Source organism: Cyclopterus lumpus, chromosome 25 (assembly GCF_009769545.1).
Source record: "Cyclopterus lumpus isolate fCycLum1 chromosome 25, fCycLum1.pri, whole genome shotgun sequence".
Classification (NCBI taxonomy): Eukaryota; Metazoa; Chordata; class Actinopteri; order Perciformes; family Cyclopteridae; genus Cyclopterus; species Cyclopterus lumpus.
Genome location: NC_046990.1, coordinates 247,417 through 269,628, shown reverse-complemented (window position 1 = coordinate 269,628; position 22,212 = coordinate 247,417). Strand labels below are relative to the sequence as shown.

General features: G+C 44.3%; 2 protein-coding genes across 5 annotated transcripts in view; one reads left to right on the top strand and one right to left on the bottom strand.

Annotated features, from left to right (window-relative positions):
- Positions 1-334: 334 nt before the first annotated feature.
- tbx4 (T-box transcription factor 4) lies at positions 335-16,573 on the top strand. Its single transcript, XM_034528480.1, has 8 exons — positions 335-478; positions 847-941; positions 10,724-10,843; positions 11,823-11,970; positions 14,898-15,050; positions 15,341-15,429; positions 15,602-15,837; positions 15,930-16,573. Exons 1-8 carry the CDS (start codon positions 335-337, stop codon positions 16,571-16,573), a joined length of 1,629 nt encoding a protein of 542 aa, XP_034384371.1.
- Positions 16,574-20,346: 3,773 nt separating this feature from the next.
- The window catches only part of brip1 (BRCA1 interacting protein C-terminal helicase 1), a 96,327-nt gene continuing 94,461 nt past the window's right edge, over positions 20,347-22,212 (bottom strand). For all 4 annotated transcript variants that reach the window (XM_034529131.1, XM_034529130.1, XM_034529129.1 and 1 more), the window contains exon 26: positions 20,347-20,416. In XM_034529131.1, coding sequence (XP_034385022.1) covers positions 20,366-20,416 — 51 coding nt within the window. In that variant the 3' untranslated portion in view covers positions 20,347-20,365. The remainder of the gene's footprint in view (positions 20,417-22,212) is intronic.

Here is a 22,212-nt window from a genome sequence, read left to right as displayed (position 1 = left end):
GGCTGTATTCCCCATAAAAACAAATTCCCTGGCAAAATGCATGTAGTATTTGGTAATCTAATAGCTCATGCGTACTCTCCTGGCCCGAGGCCAACAGCCCCTCGCTCATCGGGGGAGGGCGGCAGCATCGAGTCTTCGGCCAGGCGGGCTGTGTGTGTTTGAGCCTGGCAGTGACTAATGCTGCAGGGCTACACGGTCCAGGGTCCAGGGTCCAGGGTCCAGGGTCCAGGGTCCAGGGTCCAGGGTCCAGGGTCCAGGGTCCAGGGTCCATGATAGTGGACATCACATCTCACTGGGAACTCTGACAGCTGATTATTTGTCTGATCCCACAGAGATGCTGCAGGAGAAGCTTTCAGCTGTGACGGATGAATGTATGAGCCGGGTCCAGTCCGGTGGGGAGACGGATCTCCTTCCAGACCAGTCCCGACTGGGCCTCTCCACAGCTCCCAGCATTCCCAGCTCCAGTGAGCCCGACCAGGTACAGACGGGCACCCTTGAGTCCACATGACTGCAGCTCGTGGACTGTAATACTGGGGGGGGGGGGGGGGGGGGGGTTCTCCAGGTAGTTGGAACTTAATTGATGCGGGAACATCTGTTTACAATAAATGGTGCATTATACCAACCTGAACCCAGCTCTTTGATGAATCCTTTTAAGGTGTCAACACAAATGAAATACTTCAATCAATAAGTTGCAGTAAAAAAGATGGAGTGGATATTCCATGTGCCATGAACAGCAGATGGATGCATAGTGTATTTCATAGGTTAATACTTTAAAGGACACATCATTCCTTTGAGCTTGAGGTGAGGACATTTGTGAGTGTGACAGTGCTTCCTGCTCTCTTTCAGAACATTGAGAACATTAAGGTTGCTCTTCATGAGAGGGAGCTGTGGAAGAAGTTCCATGAGGCCGGCACAGAGATGATCATTACCAAAGCAGGCCGGTCAGTAAAGCACACACCCTCCATCAGTTATTCAAAAAGCATGTTTAATGCAGCGCCAACAGCTAATCTACTTAGATTACAGAGAAATGTATATCTGCTTTTCTATTAATTCATTAAGTTCAGATCTTTCTTGTTAGTAAAAACTGTAAAAAAAAGTATCAATAGTTAAGTATTTGTTCTGCACATTTTTAAACGTATTCTTCCATTATATATTTCATATTTATGTTTTCATTGTCGATGTTAATATGTTAATGTCTTAATTAATTTACTGTGTTGTGTAATGTCTAATTACTGGTTATATTAATTAGTACAATGCATATCTTTATAAGATGATCATATGTTTACCATGAATTGAAATGCAAAGTGTGCCACAGTGCCATGCTCATCTCATTCACACACACACACACACACACACACACACACACACACACACACACACACACACACACACACACACACACACACACGAGGACTGGAGGAGCTGATGTTGCATGTTACGAGTTACCTTCTTGTATCAAAAGCTGCTCAAATTCTTTGTAATTTTGTGGAAAATTGCAAAGAAAATGTCAATTTCTGATACAAAATGAGTGTCCTACCTTTCTGTGGAAACATATATCAGTTGTAACTTGGCCCTCCAGAGAGACAGAGCGTTCCTGCAGCAGTGAATACATAATTGAAAACACAAATGACTGCTCGGCTTGTTGGATTTAATGCGACCTGAGGATTAGATAGTGAGGCCTTCGGACATTAACCAGAGAATGAGTACATTCTCCGCCTCTCATTCCTCATGGGATGGGTTTTTTTCCAGTAAAAAAATGTAAAAGGTCACCACACTTTTTTCTTAATGCTGCATAAGAGATGGGCTTTCCCTTGTCCAGCTGATGAAGTGGGCTCTGAAGCCTTAAAGCCCTTTGAAGGGCTGCAGTAGGTTAGCCGTGCAGCTGTCTGGGTTTACCTCCAGTACCGTCAGTCTGCAGCAGACCCGCTGAAGGTCACATTACTCTGGGCTCCATCCTCCAGGAGCCAACGCCAGGCTGTAATATTGAAGTATGTTATGAATAGTGCATTTTGAGCTATGCTATATATTTTTTTTTCCTTCAGTAAAGTGATTCATTTCCAGTGATTCACCAAAAATGTTTCAAATATGAATCACAATGCAGACATGAAAATGTAACGAAATAATCTAAACCAGGCTCCAATTACCTTCATCATCATAATCATTAATAACATCTGAAAATCTGTGCCTGGTTGTTTGATTGTATGGCATCAACAGTGACAGAGTCAGATGTTACATCATGAAACAAACCAAATTATTTAAGAGACTTATTTATTTGATAGCATCACAAACTAGCGCAGATAGAGACAAACAACAAAGAGAAGTTCTGCTTGACAAGGAACTGAAACATGTGGCTAAAGAGAGCCGTGGCTTCATGCATCAAACAGGAAGCTGACCTTGAGGTCAATGTTGTGACCTTGCTAACATGCAGATGATGCAGGTGTGATGTTCTGGAGCTGGTCGGTCCTGTCGGACGCAGTGAGATCAACGATTTATTTTCCTCCTTCGATTGTTGAGCCCTGTAAAAGTACCCCGATCTCGTATTTGACCAGAAAAAGCATTGATCGTAATAAAACCAGAGGATTGTATCTCTTTACATTACAGCTCGGTAATAACATGGTAATAACATATCTGAGCACTATCACACCAAAACAAAGCTTAATAATGTGGAAACACATTTAGAGATAGAAACTATTTAGTACTAATATAGTCATATTTCAGTACGATAAAATGGTAATGTCACTGCAATATTTGGGTAGATGTAGTAAATAGGGTAATAAACTCATAATAATGGTTGATGTTTTTGCCAGCATAATATCTGCATGAAAATTAAAAATTGGTACGATATGAATAAACTTATAACTCTGTTACTTACATTTCAGTCTTCTTACCCATCGTTAATTCTAAGCTATTAAAACCTCGGTAACTACATAGTATTAGTTAATTATTAACTCTTTATTATCAAATGATTACCCCACTTTTACCATGTAATATGTTGTGGCTGAAATGTATTCTCTTTTCCATCCTGTTAATAATTTTGGAGCGTTTACAATTTATTTAGTAACTTCTTGAGGGTTCCTGACCCAAAACATCACGGGGGAACTGAGAAGCTCTCTGGTCCAGTTGTCCAGCTGTGGCTCGCTACCACGGCAACGTGTTTCAATCAGGAGCTTAGTCACATGGCGATAAGACCCCGAGTGTGAAGAGGAAAGTCCTTCTGTGGATCTAAAGGACTTCACCAACTGAAAGGATTCATTATGCTTTACAGATAGGAACACTCACTGTACCCCAACTTAACTTACAAAAGGCCCACAAAGCGCGTACTATTATTATTATTATTATTATTGTTATTATACTAATTAACAACTCAACTGTATAGTAATTAGTGTACTTCCTCTTCAGAGGGAAACATTGTACTAATACCATAGACAGAGAAATGGTATTAGTTACGTTCCAGATTCAGATTTGACAATTTAACAATGCATTGTTATCCCTTAAACTTTCCAGCATCATAATAGAATTGAAAGCTCCACGTTGGCTGTGGATGATGTGTTTATTCCATATATATTTTAATATATGCAGAACTGAGAACTGCATATGAAACCTTTATGTAGCTAATAACAATCCAAGATGATTCTACTGTAATCATTGTCATAAAGAAGTGAAAGTGTTCACAGCGGGATGTTATTGGGATGAAGCCGAGCTTCCTTTCAGGGTATAGTGGGTGACCCCTGACCTTTTATATTTGTTTTCAAATGAACAAATAAAAACATCAGAAAGAGGGAATAAACATAGAAATCCCTCCCGTTAAATATGTGGTTATGATGCAGCTAACATTGGTAGTCCACGCTTACCGGGTTGCCGTAGTAACGCATTGCACACTTTCCTGCTTTTTCCAGTCAGAGCAAGAAATGGAAATATTTGTCTCAAAGAAATTCCCCTCAAATTTTGGTTTTGATCCAAATAATACTGGAGTGTATGATTGCAGATACCAATATTATTATATAATATTTACTACAATATTGTAATGTATATAAATGATGATGACATTTCAGGTTGTGTAAATACATATAAGGTTATGAAACAATGTTTTACACTGGGCACTTTATGTTTAAAAAGGAAGAATAAAGGAAAAAAAGTGACATTTAGTATTTTAACATCATATTTGTGAAACGGGGTGCCATGAAGAATCCTAATAGAGGGGTGTCCCGGTTTCAAAAGGGCCCCCCTCACAGTTGTAACATTCAGAGGTACAGATGCAGAGCACCATGCAGGGGATCCCACATCTCCCGACACTCAGAGATGAACTCCCATGGACCAGTGGGCTTGTTATTGTGAGTGTCATTGTGCCGGCGTAATCCTCCCTCTTCAAAGCCCCCGTGCAGCTCTTCCCTCACTCTCCCTCTCTGTACACAGCCCGTCAAGAGAGCGGCGGCGGGTTGATAAGAGGAATCCGGCGCCCACAGTAGGCCGGTCTACTAGGTTGTGGCGCTTCATCATCCCCACCCCCCCACCCCCCAACACTCCTTTTGATCTTACCGTGGTACTGGAGATTCCCAGAGAGGGACTGGATCACTGGAAGGCCTAAACATGTGGGATTGTTAAGAGAAACAGCTGGCTGGGCACAGAAACACACACACACGCCCTGACACTGATATCATACACACACTCTCCGACTTCCATTTCTCATGCTCCTCTTAAACTCACTCACTTAGTCACACCACCGTGTGTATATTCATGCCGTCATGTTGTCTGCCTTTGAAAATCAGTTGACTAGAGTTGCAATACCTTGATTTACATTTATTTCTTTTTATAGACGTAGATATGCAGCACCAACATTGACCATTTTTCATCACATGTATAAAAGATTACAGACAGACAGCTCAACGACAGTCCCTTTGCCTGAGAACAGTTACATATAGATACAATAAGGGTGGTCAATAGATCAAATGTAAATGTACGTTATCTTCCAATATCAACATACTATGTTGAACTATTCAATGAAGAAATAATTGATCCTGTTAATCCAAATTGCAACATGTGGCCCAATATAAGCAGATATTTTAAAGAGAACGCGACCCCACAATAAACGGTTTGGTTATCTCTTTCAATATGCCATCATATTTATGAACCAAAGACTCCAGCAACGGTTGTGCAACTGCAACAAGAATAACACCCCAGTGCTATTCAGGTTTCACTTTTTACTGCTGGGATTTAAATCAAATTACATTTAGTTATTTTTAAAATATGGGCAAAATGGAGGAAGCGGAGCTAAGTGGATGGATAACAAAACACCTGAGAGAAGAGAGCATTTTGGATTTCACACCATAGTTTAAAAACAATGTTGAGGGCTGTTCATCCACATGCAGTAAACAGGGTGATTTTAGAACATAGAGGCAATTTATTAATTTTAGCTTTACACCTCCAACCCTCCAATATATTGCTGACATTTCAAAATGTTTTACAATAACTTTGTACATACAATTGGTTTATGAGTTTCTTATAGGGCTGCATTCAAATGAATTAGAGTGAATTACATGTTACAGAGTGACAGTTCTTAAAAGTCTTAAAGTTCTAAAAACCCTAAAATACTATTCTTCTTCACGCACCTCTGCAGCAAAACTCAAAAAATAAATCCTAGTTCAGCTGAAAGGTTTAAACACTTAATACACTGGATTTATAAAGTCCCCCCCCCCTCACTATGACTTCAAGTGTTCTGACGGGTTAAATCAAAGTTAGTTTATGGAACCAAGTTAACAATATCTACCCAAGACACATTTTGACTCAACAACATTCACTTGTGTAAACGCTTGTGGTGCATCAGGTTGGTCTGACAGCTGAAGAGCACAGCCCGTCTCTATATAGTTATGGCCATATCACACACATGTGTTGACACACTATCCGCATGGTTGAGTGGAGCCGGAGATGAGAAGAGGTCTGCTTTGAATGTTCCTCTAAGATTAACCTGTCCTTCGGTGAGGATGATACCGGGACTGATCTCTCCCTCTGATTGGATTTGAAGCCTGGGAGAGAGATTTAAATGACCTGCCGTCAATCCCCCTCCTCTCTCTTACTGAGGGAGTATTTACAGTAACATGATCAGCTGGTGTGAGGCGCTATGATCCTTTTGAAGAGGGGCATTTACACCAATCGGAACAGCAAATATGCATAGAGGGGTTTTGATGCTCCACTATTTTCCCAGAAAGCATGTAAAGCCTTTCATGAGGGTGTCCTCCGATGTTTAATCTCGTTGCCAAGGACACCGCTGAAGGATAAACTGCAGGCCTTTTTGACCGTAGCCTCTTGTGCAATGACGAGTCGGCTATCTAAACTATTGTCCGATCTCGGGTGCCATTAAAAACCACTTAGGACTTTATAAGGGGCCCTGAGCCCTTTGCGAAATTTCTTTTGGCGTAGATGGGATGAAAACGTTTTTGGTTCCCAGAAGAGGTCAGGAAAGGTAGCTCCCTTCATGTGTTTTATGGGTTAGAGTGCTATATTAACATATTCTGTCTTGTAGTCTGGAGGCATTTAAAAGATGAAAGATGGAGTGTGTTCACATATTTTTTATGGCCTCTCAGTTTCACAAGTATGAGAGGATTTTAGTCTCCTCCCAAATAAATGCCTGCAAGGAAACAAATCATCACCAGGTCAGAAAATATGAGATTTTGACAGTGAGGACAACATCAGAAAAATGATCCTCAAAGGTTATTATTTTCCTTCATTGGCTCGGTGGAGTTATTTCTTAAGAAGTAGGTTTCATCCACTTTATCTTCTGGTCAAGGTGATTTGAGGTTTTAGAGGCAGCTCCTCGCCCTACTTTAGAGGCAGCTCCTCGCCCTACTTTAGAGGCAGCTCCTCGCCCTAATTTAGAGGCAGCTCCTCACCCTACTTTAGAGGCAGCTCCTCGCCCTACTTTAGAGGCAGCTCCTCACCCTACTTTAGAGGCAGCTCCTCGCCCTACTTTAGAGGCAGCTCCTCGCCCTTCTTTAGAGGCAGCTCCTCGCCCTACTTTAGAGGCAGCTCCTCGCCCTACTTTAGAGGCAGCTCCTCCCCCTACTTTAGAGGCAGCTCCTCGCCCTACTTTAGAGGCAGCTCCTCGCCCTTCTTTAGAGGCAGCTCCTCGCCCTACTTTAGAGGCAGCTCCTCCCCCTACTTTAGAGGCAGCTCCTCACCCTACTTTAGAGGCAGCTCCTCGCCCTACTTTAGAGGCAGCTCCTCACCCTACTTTAGAGGCAGCTCCTCGCCCTTCTTTAGAGGCAGCTCCCCGCCCTACTTTAGAGGCAGCTCCTCGCCCTACTTTAGAGGCAGCTCCTCGCCCTTCTTTAGAGGCAGCTCCTCGCCCTACTTTAGAGGCAGCTCCTCCCCCTACTTTAGAGGCAGCTCCTCACCCTACTTTAGAGGCAGCTCCTCGCCCTACTTTAGAGGCAGCTCCTCACCCTACTTTAGAGGCAGCTCCTCTCCCTACTTTAGAGGCAGCTCCTCGCCCTTCTTTAGAGGCAGCTCCTCGCCCTACTTTAGAGGCAGCTCCTCGCCCTTCTTTAGAGGCAGCTCCTCGCCCTACTTTAGAGGCAGCTCCTCACCCTACTTTAGAGGCAGCTCCTCGCCCTACTTTAGAGGCAGCTCCTCTCCCTACTTTAGAGGCAGCTCCTCGCCCTTCTTTAGAGGCAGCTCCTCACCCTACTTTAGAGGCAGCTCCTCACCCTTCTTTAGAGGCAGCTCCTTACCCTACTTTAGAGGCAGCTCCTCACCCTACTTTAGAGGCAGCTCCTCACCCTACTTTAGAGGCAGCTCCTCGCCCTTCTTTAGAGGCAGCTCCTCACCCTACTTTAGAGGCAGCTCCTCACCCTTCTTTAGAGGCAGCTCCTTACCCTACTTTAGAGGCAGCTCCTCACCCTACTTTAGAGGCAGCTCCTCACCCTACTTTAGAGGCAGCTCCTCCCCCTACTTTAGAGGCAGCTCCTCGCCCTACTTTAGAGGCAGCTCCTCGCCCTTCTTTAGAGGCAGCTCCTCGCCCTAATTTAGAGGCAGCTCCTCGCCCTTCTTTAGAGGCAGCTCCTCGCCCTAATTTAGAGGCAGCTCCTCGCCCTTCTTTAGAGGCAGCTCCTCGCCCTTCTTTAGAGGCAGCTCCTCGCCCTAATTTAGAGGCAGCTCCTCGCCCTACTTTAGAGGCAGCTCCTCACCCTACTTTAGAGGCAGCTCCTCACCCTACTTTAGAGGCAGCTCCCCGCCCTACTTTAGAGGCAGCTCCTCGCCCTACTTTAGAGGCAGCTCCTCTCCCTACTTTAGAGGCAGCTCCTCGCCCTTCTTTAGAGGCAGCTCCTCGCCCTACTTTAGAGGCAGCTCCTCGCCCTTCTTTAGAGGCAGCTCCTCGCCCTTCTTTAGAGGCATGACCCTAGAGGCATGCCTCTAGGGCAAATAGGGTGAGGCAGCTCCTCACCCTACTTTAGAGGCAGCTCCTCGCCCTACTTTAGAGGCAGCTCCTCGCCCTTCTTTAGAGGCAGCTCCTCGCCCTTCTTTAGAGGCAGCTCCTCGCCCTACTTTAGAGGCAGCTCCTCGCCCTTCTTTAGAGGCAGCTCCTCGCCCTACTTTAGAGGCAGCTCCTCGCCCTAATTTAGAGGCAGCTCCTCGCCCTACTTTAGAGGCAGCTCCTCGCCCTACTTTAGAGGCAGCTCCTCGCCCTTCTTTAGAGGCAGCTCCTCGCCCTTCTTTAGAGGCAGCTCCTCGCCCTACTTTAGAGGCAGCTCCTCCCCCTACTTTAGAGGCAGCTCCTCGCCCTACTTTAGAGGCAGCTCCTCGCCCTTCTTTAGAGGCAGCTCCTGGCCCTACTTTAGAGGCAGCTCCTCGCCCTACTTTAGAGGCAGCTCCCCGCCCTACTTTAGAGGCAGCTCCTCGCCCTTCTTTAGAGGCAGCTCCTCGCCCTTCTTTAGAGGCAGCTCCTCGCCCTACTTTAGAGGCAGCTCTTCGCCCTACTTTAGAGGCAGCTCCTCGCCCTACTTTAGAGGCAGCTCCTCACCCTACTTTAGAGGCAGCTCCTCGCCTTTCTTTAGAGGCAGCTCCTCACCCTTCTTTAGAGGCAGCTCCTCACCCTACTTTAGAGGCAGCTCCTCGCCCTACTTTAGAGGCAGCTCCTCACCCTACTTTAGAGGCAGCTCCTCGCCCTACTTTAGAGGCAGCTCCTCACCCTACTTTAGAGGCAGCTCCTCGCCCTACTTTAGAGGCAGCTCCTCACCCTACTTTAGAGGCAGCTCCTCGCCCTACTTTAGAGGCAGCTCCTCACCCTTCTTTAGAGGCAGCTCCTCGCCCTACTTTAGAGGCAGCTCCTCACCCTACTTTAGAGGCAGCTCCTTACCCTACTTTAGAGGCAGCTCCTCACCCTACTTTAGAGGCAGCTCCTCACCCTACTTTAGAGGCAGCTCCTCGCCCTTCTTTAGAGGCAGCTCCTCGCCCTAATTTAGAGGCAGCTCCTCGCCCTACTTTAGAGGCAGCTCCTCGCCCTTCTTTAGAGGCAGCTCCTCCCCCTACTTTAGAGGCAGCTCCTCGCCCTACTTTAGAGGCAGCTCCTCGCCCTTCTTTAGAGGCAGCTCCTGGCCCTACTTTAGAGGCAGCTCCTCGCCCTACTTTAGAGGCAGCTCCCCGCCCTACTTTAGAGGCAGCTCCTCGCCCTTCTTTAGAGGCAGCTCCTCGCCCTTCTTTAGAGGCAGCTCCTCGCCCTACTTTAGAGGCAGCTCTTCGCCCTACTTTAGAGGCAGCTCCTCGCCCTACTTTAGAGGCAGCTCCTCACCCTACTTTAGAGGCAGCTCCTCGCCCTTCTTTAGAGGCAGCTCCTCACCCTTCTTTAGAGGCAGCTCCTCACCCTACTTTAGAGGCAGCTCCTCGCCCTACTTTAGAGGCAGCTCCTCACCCTACTTTAGAGGCAGCTCCTCGCCCTACTTTAGAGGCAGCTCCTCACCCTACTTTAGAGGCAGCTCCTCGCCCTACTTTAGAGGCAGCTCCTCACCCTTCTTTAGAGGCAGCTCCTCGCCCTACTTTAGAGGCAGCTCCTCACCCTACTTTAGAGGCAGCTCCTTACCCTACTTTAGAGGCAGCTCCTCACCCTACTTTAGAGGCAGCTCCTCACCCTACTTTAGAGGCAGCTCCTCACCCTACTTTAGAGGCAGCTCCTCACCCTTCTTTAGAGGCAGCTCCTCACCCTTCTTTAGAGGCAGCTCCTTACCCTACTTTAGAGGCAGCTCCTCACCCTACTTTAGAGGCAGCTCCTCACCCTACTTTAGAGGCAGCTCCTCACCCTTCTTTAGAGGCAGCTCCTTACCCTACTTTAGAGGCAGCTCCTCACCCTACTTTAGAGGCAGCTCCTTACCCTTCTTTAGAGGCAGCTCCTCACCCTACTTTAGAGGCAGCTCCTTACCCTACTTTAGAGGCAGCTCCTCACCTTACTTTAGAGGCAGCTCCTTACCCTACTTTAGAGGCAGCTCCTCACCCTACTCCTCCCCGGAGCCGATCCGATCTTCATCTGCACCATCAGTGAGAATGTGCACGTGTCCTACTCACTACTGTTGTCACCGGCCCACCGATGCTCTCAACCATCTACGGTCCTTTGGGGAAAGCAGTTTTTTTTATTAGTCCCTGAAATTGGTACCATATCAATAGCATTTTTTTTTTTTTTATCAAGTGTTTCCTCCAAATAAGAGCATTTCTGACACTATTCCTTGCCATTTTTCAACAGGAGGATGTTCCCCAGCTACAAGGTTAAAGTGACTGGGATGAACCCTAAAACCAAATACATCCTGCTGATTGACATTGTCCCAGCTGATGACCATCGCTACAAGTTCTGTGATAACAAGTGGTAAGTTTCCAAATGTTTCCCCGTGGCCTACCACCACGTATACAAGTAGCTACAGTTTGTAGCTACTTGTATAACAAATGTTTAGGCCCAGCCGGTGGTCAACCTACACGGCCAGAAGGTCCCTTAGCTTGTCACTGCAAAGGCCCAACCATGCTCCCTCCATCACGGCATGAGATAAAGGGATGGAGAGTCGTAATGTATACTTGCTGCTTGGTGACCATCATTCTCTCCATTCACCTAAAATGCATTGCATTTTAGGTGAATGGAGAAAAACAAAGAGACACAACTGCCACACAAAAGTAAATTTAGACTATTTTTTATTTCAAATTCAAATTTAAATTATTGTTCAAGATCAGATAATCTAAGGCTGGCATAGTTTGATAGATACGTGTTACTACACATCATCACTGGCTCCAGCTCCTTACTGCAAGTACAGTCTGCACGAGACAAAGAGAAAAAGTCTCTGGACCGAACTCAGTATTTTTCAAAGTGACCCTGTACCTGGGGGCAATGACATTGCAGCCCTCCATCAGTATGACATTAGAACTGGCACTCCTTCTTTCTATAGGTGGACAAAAAGGGTTTGCATGGAAAAGCTGAAATGGACGCAAAATACTTTATTGTACAGCCATTTGTTTCTGATCTTGTGGCATGGCCTGCAGATGTTGGGTTCTGGTGTTCCTCAGCGACACCTTGGAGAAGCATAATTAGTAATGATGTATTAGCAGAGGCCACCTCCTTCAAGTCGAAGGGATTAAATACTGTCGTACGCCTCTTTATTGCTACGTTATGGTAAAGGAGACTTGATTCATGTGGCGACAGGGACAAATAGGTTTAGTGAGCTATGTTAGATTAACCGAGATGTATTCTTTAAATATTGAATAGCATTAGCTCTTGTAAACAGCTGGAGGCAACATTATACACGTTTTTTCTTTTCTTATCACAGTTTGCTTCTGCACGTTTGTCCATCTGTTTTCAGGATGGTGGCTGGCAAAGCCGAGCCAGCAATGCCAGGCAGACTCTATGTGCACCCTGACTCCCCCGCCACGGGAGCTCACTGGATGAGGCAACTGGTGTCGTTTCAGAAGCTCAAGCTAACAAACAATCACCTGGACCCTTTTGGACATGTGAGTACCTGCAGAGTATATTAGTACTTTCTATAACTCAAGACTTAGCATGAATTAGCATTGTATTCAAACCGTTCTGACATTTATCTCTTAAAATGTGTACTAATCTAATATGTAGAGACATTTCACTGTGTAAGTCAAGTGTTGAAAAAGTTATGGGTTCAGGAGGATTGATCCTTTGGGTTATCGGTACCAAATGGCAGAGCAATCCATCCAATGGTTGTTGAGATCTTTCATCCTGGACCAACGTGGTGGACCAAGCTGAAGGCCATTCCTCGTGCAACTGTGGCTAAAAACAAGACACAAACCAGAGCAAATCAAGTCCCATTCAAGATGAAGGTCTTTTTAATAGTGTAAATGAGTGATGTATTGATGATCTGACCTGTAAAATACAATTAAAAAACAGGCCTACTAATCAAACACAATGCAGTAAACAGGGTGAAACAGGTGAAATCCTTTTTAGATTTTAGAGCTAGAGGCAATTTATTAATTTCAGCTTTACCTGTATTAAATACACCTCCAACAATATGTTGGAACTCTGTTCAGCGAAAACATCCACCTTACATGAGACATGTGCAAACTGCAAAAAGGTATAGGTGTTTTTCACCGGCAGATTCCTGAGAGGAAGCATGCAAGAAACGGAGGAGGCAGAGGCTGCGTAGTGAGGTGAAAAGTACGCCTGTGGCAGCGCTCCCCAGGGGGATTCTGGGATAGCTTGTCTAAAGCCATCCCATCAATGGGCGGGCTCATTAGGTTCATAACCTCTTAGATCCGTGGCGGGGCCTGCTGTCAGATCGCGTTGAGTGCCTCCCCCGTGATAAGGGCGAGTAATGAGGACAGAGCCCAGTGACGCCAAGATCGGAAGGTGTGTAGTAGGGCAGGGCTTCTCTCTGGAGTGAAGGAACTCCCATACAGTACAATGCACATTATTCAACTGTAATCCTCACTCTTCTCCTTCATGTTCTAGGGTTATTCAGCCTAATATTGCAAAGAATGTCATCCATATGCCAGCAGTCAGTATTGCATGGAAGTATTAGGACTTTTATGCGGCAATCATCCAGAATCATCCAATATTGATGTTCTAGTCTGGCGATAGGATTGGGTCCATTACATGCTATGGTCATACAATAATACTAATTGTGCTTCAACAAGTCATCACAAGCACATATCCGTATCAGGGATATTAAGGAAGATGAAAGCAAATACCTTCTTTAGCTCTTCACTGATCTGAGGAAGGCTTCCCTGATCACTACCTTCAGACAGTCACTCAGGAGTCTCCAGTATCACCCTCAAACAGCAGCCAGACAGCAGAGCAGGCAAAGGTCAACAGAGAGCCTCTGGTGAACCAGCCAATAGCTTATCAGTGTCTCTCCCGCCTGCCTCAGCAACAGGAGCATGTGAGCACCGGGCCATTCGGTGTTCAACCTGAGCCGAGCTCCCTGTGCCCGGTTCAACCTTTGCCTCTCTTTGAGAGACCCCTCGAGGACAAGGCTCCTTGGGAGAGTGTCTAGCAAATGAGGAGGGGAGCCTAAGTGCAGAGCTTGATGCTTATCAGCCCTGACAGAGCTGGACTAGTGATGACCCTGCCTTACTGTTGCTAACGCTTCGACGAGCACAGCAGTCGGCTGCAGTGAGCGGCCCGATGCGAGCGAGCGGACCTGCAGCCACCCAATCAACCTAAACACCATGCATGCTCAGCACATGCTACCTGCTATGCTAACACACAACACATTCAGGTTCCAGATCAACTGTGATGAAAAAATGCATCAAACCAATCCAATCGAATGTTTTAATGGGGAATTTAGCAGGGAATGGACGGTGGTAACATGTGTGGTATACAATACGATGCTAACAATACTATCAAAGAAAGCCATAAACATGCTCATTTCAAATAGTTTGACGTTATGGGATGGTTGTGTGTCAGACGGGTAGTGAACTGGCCAGGAAGTCAGGAATGGTCTTGCAATAGTTCAAATGCACGGGAAGCTGTGTCCATTTATTGTCATCTGAGAAGCTGGTGCTCCAGAGCAACACCTAGCATGCCTGTCTGCAATTATGCAGTTTACGGAATTTTAAATGAATGAAAGTGTGATTTCAACACTGAAAGCACATCTATTACGGTATGATTCCATGATGTGCTTCATACTAATAACGGTATAATAAATGTACATTTACTTGTTTATCTTACCGTAAATAAAAAAACACAGCCTGTCATTTAAGTGTTCCAGTTCCAAGGCCGTACTATTATACATTTTATAAAGTATGTTCCCATACAACCAAACTTCGTTTTCAAGGGAAATGTATTTTTTCCCTTAATTCTGTTTCCATAAGTCGCTCAGAGTCTGCGTAAGTGTGCATGGGGAGATCGGGGCAGTCAAACAAACAGTGTACAGTGTAAAAACTAAAAAGTCAATGTTGACTTATTTTCATGTCAGTAACTTCAATAACATAACAAACATATTTTAAGCCAACCATGATGTGTTACTAAACCTAACGTTTTGTTACCTAATCATATTTGTTTGAATTGACATTGTTAATCACGTGTTTAAAACTGCGACCGTAATAAAACGTCAATGAGAAAGCAGTTTAGTTTAGTGATCGTCGTTCACTTTGTTTACTGGGTCGGCTTATGGAATTGGGCCATCATCATGCTGAACCTGCTAAAACCAGTTAACACTTAATACTAAACTCATTCTTCATGACATTTACACAATGTCCATAGCCTCTAACCTCAAGGGAAATGTCATCATTATCATGAGCTTTATAATTATGATCTTCTCTTGTTGTCATTACACTAGTTAGTGTTGATTGATTCTCTCATCCAGTTAACATTGCCAAGAGGTGAACAGCGACTGTGTCCTGATCATAGACCGTTGATATAAGAAGCTAAGAATGAAATGTGTTACCTTGGTTACCTTGGTCCCCAGATCATCCTGAACTCTATGCACAAGTACCAGCCCAGACTCCACATAGTGAAAGCCGATGAAAACAACGCCTTTGGATCCAAGAACACTGCCTACTGTACTCATGCCTTTCACGAGACAGCCTTCATCTCTGTAACCTCTTATCAAAACCACAAGGTAAAGCAACTTTGAAAGAAAATGTATGCAATATTCCTGGTTTTACAAATACAAAAGTAACATTTGTTGATGTCAGCTCTTAATTGTATGGATGAATCAATCATTGTGAATCAAGTTTAAATGTTTCTCGGTGTGGATTTTTTAAATCTAACTTTTAAAGTGTGCATAGGGGTGCATGGTTGGGGCCAGCTGTCCTGTCCCCACAGCAAAGAACATTCCTGTAATTGCTTCAGCTTCATTTGGTTGATACCAAATAGAATGACATCTTAAATTCAATATTATTTTTCTAGATCACTCAGCTAAAGATAGAAAACAATCCATTTGCCAAAGGATTCCGGGGTAGTGAAGAAGGAGATCTGCGCGTTTCAAGACTACAGGGGTATGTTTACACAAAAAGGAACCAGGAAAATAAGACTCATCAGCTCTTCAAGAGATTGTTGTGTGTGTTTGGATATAAAAAAAGATACCTTGCCTACTTGAAATACTGCGGAGTGGAATTACAGGCATGGCAGACTGATTCCCTTTCTCTTCTGTTGCTGCTTGTTGTCCAGGAAAGATTATCCAGTGATTTCAAAGAACATGGTTCGCCAGAGGCTCATCTCCTCGCATAGCCACCTAGCAGGGAAGCTCGGAGCAGGAGTTCTCACAGGGCACCCTCAAGTCCTGTCCTCTTATCAGTACGAGACTGGGGTTCCTTTGTCGAACTCAGACCCTCAAGATCCCATCTCGAACCACTTCCCTCAGAGCAGAGATCCCAGCCTTCTGTACCACTGCTTCAAACACAGAGGTTTGTTCTTCGCTGCTGTTCTTTTAGTTATTGAACAGAATCAGACTCCCTGGTTTGAAATAAAATATGTTTTTGACTCTATCCATTTGCAGATAATGCCCGACACCTAGAGCTTGGATATCTGGAGTCATCATCTGTGGTCTCAGAGGAGCATTACCTTCGTTCAGCTACCTCTTATGAGTCGCCCTTGATGTCTCATCCGTACTGCACTGAGGCGATCACCTCTAGGGAAGCTTGTATGTACGGTAGTATTGAGACAGAGTCTGGATCAGGGGTCGGGGACACAGATGACCTGACCAACTCCTCTTCAATAAATTGCAACATGTGGGCTACAATGCAGCCCTACCCTCGCTATAGCGTGGAGGCTGTCCCATACCAGCCTTTCACTGCTCACTTCACCAACGCTGCCACGGTCACGCAGGTTGTACCGCACCCCACATCCTCCATGGCATCTCGACCACAGGCTGACTTGGGAGTCTACAACTCCGCTCCGGTTCAGCGAGGTCTGCCCGTTATACCTCCTTCATCCTCCTCTTCATCCTGCTCACCAGCTGTTTCCGGATCCAGAGAAAGGTCAGGCCATCCCCCTCTGTACCACAAGAAACCAGGGTCCCCACTCCGGCCTCACAGAGATTTCTCAGCCTATCCCACACAAGGCACTATATCTATCCGGGATCCATCCTATCAGTACCAAGTTGGGCTGAGTAGCGCTGGGACTCACTGGACTGACGGCTAACATGGACCACTAGAGGAACCAGTTGTGTCCAATGTACAAGTTAATAAAGGTTCAACACCCCACTGTGGGCTGCTGGTGCCAAGCAATGATAATGAACCACAGCCATGCACATTGCCAAAGCCATGCTTTTCCCTGAAGTACTATTGAATACAACACTGTGCGGTGAACAGTGGCCACCCTCTTTACTTCTGCATATTGTAGCACATGTACAGATAGGGTGGTTTTTCAACACTCCAGTGCTGCACTTCAAAGTCTGACAGTGACTTGTAACAACAACTATCCAAGAAGTGTTAGCTACCGAACCTGAAGTCAAAATTAGGATCATTTTTTCAGACAACACTATAGATCAGAGAAAATCAACAATTGGTGTGCTTGCCTTTGAGGAGAATGAGAGGCCTAGATGTGTGTACACCTAACTGAGCACTGGTGGTTTTATCAGTTCTTGTGGAGCGCCACCGAGCTACAGCATGCTTAATGAATAAGGCTGCTGTTATTCTATGTTTTTCTTATTGTCAACAAATCCAATGAGAAGTCCAGGGTGGGCTATGCTGCCGTGACAACACAGCGTATGAGTGCAGTGCAGCCATCAGCTAGGTACAGGCCCACTCCCTGCTATGCATTGTGGGGGAGGATGAGATCAGAGCCTCAATGACAAATAAGCAAATATCAACACTATGTATTCTTCACCTGTGCATCGGTGTTGCTTATTGATATGAAGGATCAATACATTGGTGGTTTGGATATTTACATGGCTTTTGTTGACAATAAGAAAAGGGCCACCAGCCTTGTGAAGTAGGGGGAGCTCTGGGTTAATGTCCAAAAGACATCACAGATTAAAAACGTTACCACAGCTTTGAGTCCTAAGTAGTCATGAGATGTGCTACTCCTTGATGTACAGTATAGGGTAAAAGTGCATTGAGTCCAAGTGAGATTGATCATATCAGAAAAGTGAATCGTGCATACACTAAGATCTGATAATGAAGCAATTTAATGTCATTTGCGTTTGGTAAATGCAAAATTAAGCCTGCATTAGTGTCTTTCTTTTTCCATATCAAATGTCCATACTTGTAAACTTTTGTCAGTTCAAAGTTAAATGAGTTTTTTTCCATGATTTACATACAGAGTAACAAAAGCAAGTTAAAGGTGCACCAAAAGAACGTCCATCGCGAGAGTTGTTAGTGTAAAGGTCTTATTTACCGTGTACAGGTCCATGCTAGTTGTGTGACATTTGCTTATGACCAAGCCATACTACTTGTGGTTGTTTGTCAAGGGTCCAAACTCACGACTCCAAACTATATTTTAGGGAAACGGGACAGCAACCAGATGCGGGCTTAAAGAACCGTTGTTAAGCCATGGTGAGTACTGGAAAAGAGAACTGCACACAAATCCCACTCCCAAAGGACTTACTTGGAAAGAAATCCTGTAAGACTGCAAGTAAAAAACCGCCTGAGTCGGCAGGAAAGCTGAAAGAAAAGGCTCTGTGTAGCATTACATCAGGTAGAGCATTGCCAAGGAAAGAACCTGTAGGACATGATGGTGATCCCTCATGCATTTGTGCATTGTCCCTTTATTTCACATTTGATTCTAATATTTTTGAATATATTGACATTTTTGCACACCTGACGAATAAACATTTTCATACCTCTAATCGTTTGCTATATTCACTTCAAGACCACCATTGTACTACATTTCATTACACTCACTTTGAAATGAGATTACAATTAAATCCATTTTTGAGCTGTTTTATTAATTTTGCATCAAGTGTAAACAGTTCATCGTGGACATACGTTTGTTATATTGACAACTGCAAGCCGAGATTAACAGGTTTTCTCTTGCACACTTTCTAACATATACACACACATATATATATATATATATATATATATATATATATATATATATATATAGATGCACATATACACATATACATTTGAAGAATTGGTTTGCCTGCAGTCATGGACACAGTAACATGCCAAAGCTGAGCATTTAAATGCAAACTTCTCTCCTAATTAAACCTATAATGCTAAAGAAGCCACTTCATTTGATGGGTCTTCAAAAGCGTTGCTGTTTTTCGGCCCAGAAGTCTTTCGCTCAATGAATTCTTTCTGCATCCAGTCGGCAGAAATCCCGGTTCCACTACTTGGGCAACACACTTCACCTCAAGTGGCTCCTGTAGTCTGTGCCAGAGGTGTGTGAATGTTGAGATGGTCCTGATGGACAGGTAACACCTTGCATGGTTTAGGAGACAAAACTACTTGGCAGGGTTAGTGAGGAAAAGATCACGGTTTGCGTTATAATAATAGCGTTATAATAATAGCGTTATAATAATAGCGTTATAATAATAGCGTAAATAAACAACAACGGCCCTTAGTGGACTTTTCTGCCTGTTGTGTCAGTCGTTCAGTATACGGCGCTGCTTGCTCTGGTTGTACTCTGTGTTACTTGCCCCACAATGATATCACGACCACTACTTGTCCAATAGGAGAAGCCCTTACAGGAGACCATCCACTTGGGTTACGATCAGTAAACGCTGAAATGGAGGTAAAGCCCATTTGTTGAAAGGAATGTGGAGGCAGCGGGGCGAGCACATGAGCATCCACGGCATTGCTCTCATTAGACCATGAGTTATGCTGATGGCTAGGTCCTGGTTCATGTCAGCACCTCTTTCTCTATCTTCTCTCAGCCGTTGCTGCATTTCACATGAAGGGCGGCTCTTCACAGAAAGCGTCCACTCAAATCAACAAATCACCAGCCGGTTATCTTGAAAGCTGATCCACGAGCTGCCTGATAATAGTGATGAGACGTTCATTTAGCTGTCAGAGTACAGTGTCGCTCACGAGGGTTCTACTGAGTGAGGTCTGCTTAAAGGGCCGTACCAGGATGTAGTCTTCCTTTGAGCCTCGTCGAATGAATGCTGTGAGCTTTTTAATGATTTCAATATGGCATTAAAATCAATTGGCTGAGTCTTGACACTTTGAGTTGGGTAAATCCTCTCAGGGAACATGAAGTCTGCATTACTTTCTGAGAAAGTGGATTTCTTTGTCAAACGACTTTGTTAAATTTCAAGAGGAAGTATAGAAACAAATGGAAACCAATGGAATGACGACAACATCCAAAAATCTAAAACACATCAGCATGTTTTGCAAAATGGTTAGCTTAAAAATAAACTATGTGATTTGCAGTCCGTAGGATAAAACACGCTCAACCGCTGGTATGGGAACCTTCTAGCGATTAGGAAATATAATTGCTGCCTGGATTATGTTCACTCGCAATGTTTTTTCCAGTGAAGGAAGCGCTGTCAGTGTGGAGGGTGAACAACAACGTGCAGGACTCTGACACACAGTCGAGTGCTCAGCAACATAGAAATGCTTTGCTTACCGAAGGATTGTGGTCGGCTGAAATGTGAATAAAGAATACACATCACATGCTTAATGAAATACGCATGGGGGGCATATCGTCTTGCTGTTGCTTTGTAGGATTCAAACATACATTCCAAGACCCAGGGTTGTTCTGTATTAACCACATGGACAAGGTTTACAATATGACCAATCATAACGTGAATGTGTAGTCATTGACAATAAGGTAAAAGGGCCCAACACATTTATTCTGGATTTATTTGAACATCTGTAATCACTGACAACAGAAGAGCGGTTTTATACAGGTCATACATGGCTGTTGCTAAATAATGCCACCAAAAAAAAGACTCTATACACACATATATATATATATATATATATATATATATATATATATATATATATATATATATGACCATTCGTGATCTCTTCAGCTTTAAATAGTGGTGAGAGGGCAGAACTGGACCGCTGCCGGGGACAACCAGATCTGTAAAGAACACAAACAAAGTTTCAACTAGTTTTGCAGTTTGGAAATGCTGGAAAGAGTCAAAGTTTAAAGGAAGGTACTCTTGACATTAAAAGGAACAATAACAGTTGTTACACCACAGATCCCAGTTTAATAGTTCAGGTTTTTTTGATCAAAGCCATAACAGTACATTAAAGGGCCGGGCAGGCATATTAGAATTTATGTTATCTAACTTTCCACATAAAACCCCAGTCAATCTCATTATAAAGAAGCACAGTAAGTCCCGTATGGAGCACAAGGTAACCCAGCCCAGTATGTATCTCCAGTGAGAGAACCTGGGCCTGCGGTCCATCTGGAAGTCATTGAGTGGAGATCTGGCCATTCCCTTCTCCCCTGCGTCGCACTGCCCTTCCCTACTGTCTACCCATAATCCCATCTAACAGCCGCCTGGGCTTGGCTGGCCCATTCCGACACACTGACGGGCTTAACTCGGCCGTCTTGTAAAAAAGAAAAAGCCTGGTTTTTCGGCAAGGCACTCCAAAAAGACACTTTAAATATCTGAAGGGGATTTAATATCAAGTCCATTAGGGATTTTCTCGAGCCCTGTAAATTGTCAATTAGCGGATAATTCTGATTTGATCCACATGCAGAGAGATCTGCAATGGAAAGGCCGAGGAGAGGCTGTTAGTTTGACTTCAGATTAGCATCCGTGTGCCACAAGCACAGCGTGACAGTGTGCATGGACACAAGTAAAGGATAGTGAACATGCTAAGGTGTTTTCAAATTGTGTTCTTTTTCTCCTTCGTAAAAATGATTCATTGTGTACAGGAAAAGCAGCCGAACACACCGCTCACAGATGGATTACCCTCAGTGGGCACTGCTAAGAAGGGGGGGCTCGGGGCTCGGGGCCCGGGGCCCGAGCCAAAAGGGCACGCCGTGGGTTCAAAGCGTGGAGGGACATTAAATTGTGTTTGTGTCCCTTGATCAAACATACAGCTGGTTGGCAGCAGTATAAACCAAATATAAATCTGCTGTATAAAACAGGATCCCTACATTTCAAAATGGCTTTGGATAAAAGCATCTGTAAAAACAAAAAATCATTACGAGAGGAAAGTGGCACAGATTATTTACTTTTAGTTGGACAAAAACATTTTATGTTGGAAAAGCTCACATTCTTTGGAAGTGAAGCAGAGAACATGTTGTCTTTGGACTTTGAAGCAACTTTCAAATGAAACAATACAAAGATCAAGATAAATCAAACCCAAACTACTATCAAAAGTAAGGCCGCATTAGTTTGTGGAGAAATACTGTGAAATATTGCAGATGGCGAAACAAAGAGCCATGCTCTGCCTCCTCTAAGCAGGGTCATAAATTAGAAGTTCAGAAAGGTTTCGAAAGTGCTTGTGAAATCACAACGAAGGCGCATTTCATTTTCGTGACTGTGAGTGTTAACCTCTATCTGCAATAGCATTTTATGATACATGATATCATATTTTTTCTAGTGACCACAACAACCTTTATGCCAAAACTACTGCATGAAAAATGACTGCAAGAACACATTACCAGAAACAAACAACTTCACCCACTGTGTGGAGATGGCAGAGGGAGCATCTGTTTCAGCGGAGAACGAGCATGTGCCTCATTACGAGGCCGTTCACATGTGTATATGAATGAATGTATGATATCTAAAGGCCAGATTCAACCTGCTCCAGGACATTCCTAATGATCGAGCTGGTCGTGCCATACACGTTACTCTCTGGTTCAGTCTATGACAAGGTAACATTGTGTATGGTGCAGTGTATGGCTTTAACTTATCA

Coding starts and splice junctions, on each gene's coding strand:
- tbx4 (XM_034528480.1), top strand. CDS start 335: ATGCTGCAGGAGAAGCTTTCAGCTGTGACGGATGAATGTATGAGCCGG. Junction 942..10,723: donor ATCATTACCAAAGCAGGCCG/GTCAGTAAAGCA, acceptor ATTTTTCAACAG/GAGGATGTTCCCCAGCTACA. Junction 15,838..15,929: donor CCACTGCTTCAAACACAGAG/GTTTGTTCTTCG, acceptor ATCCATTTGCAG/ATAATGCCCGACACCTAGAG.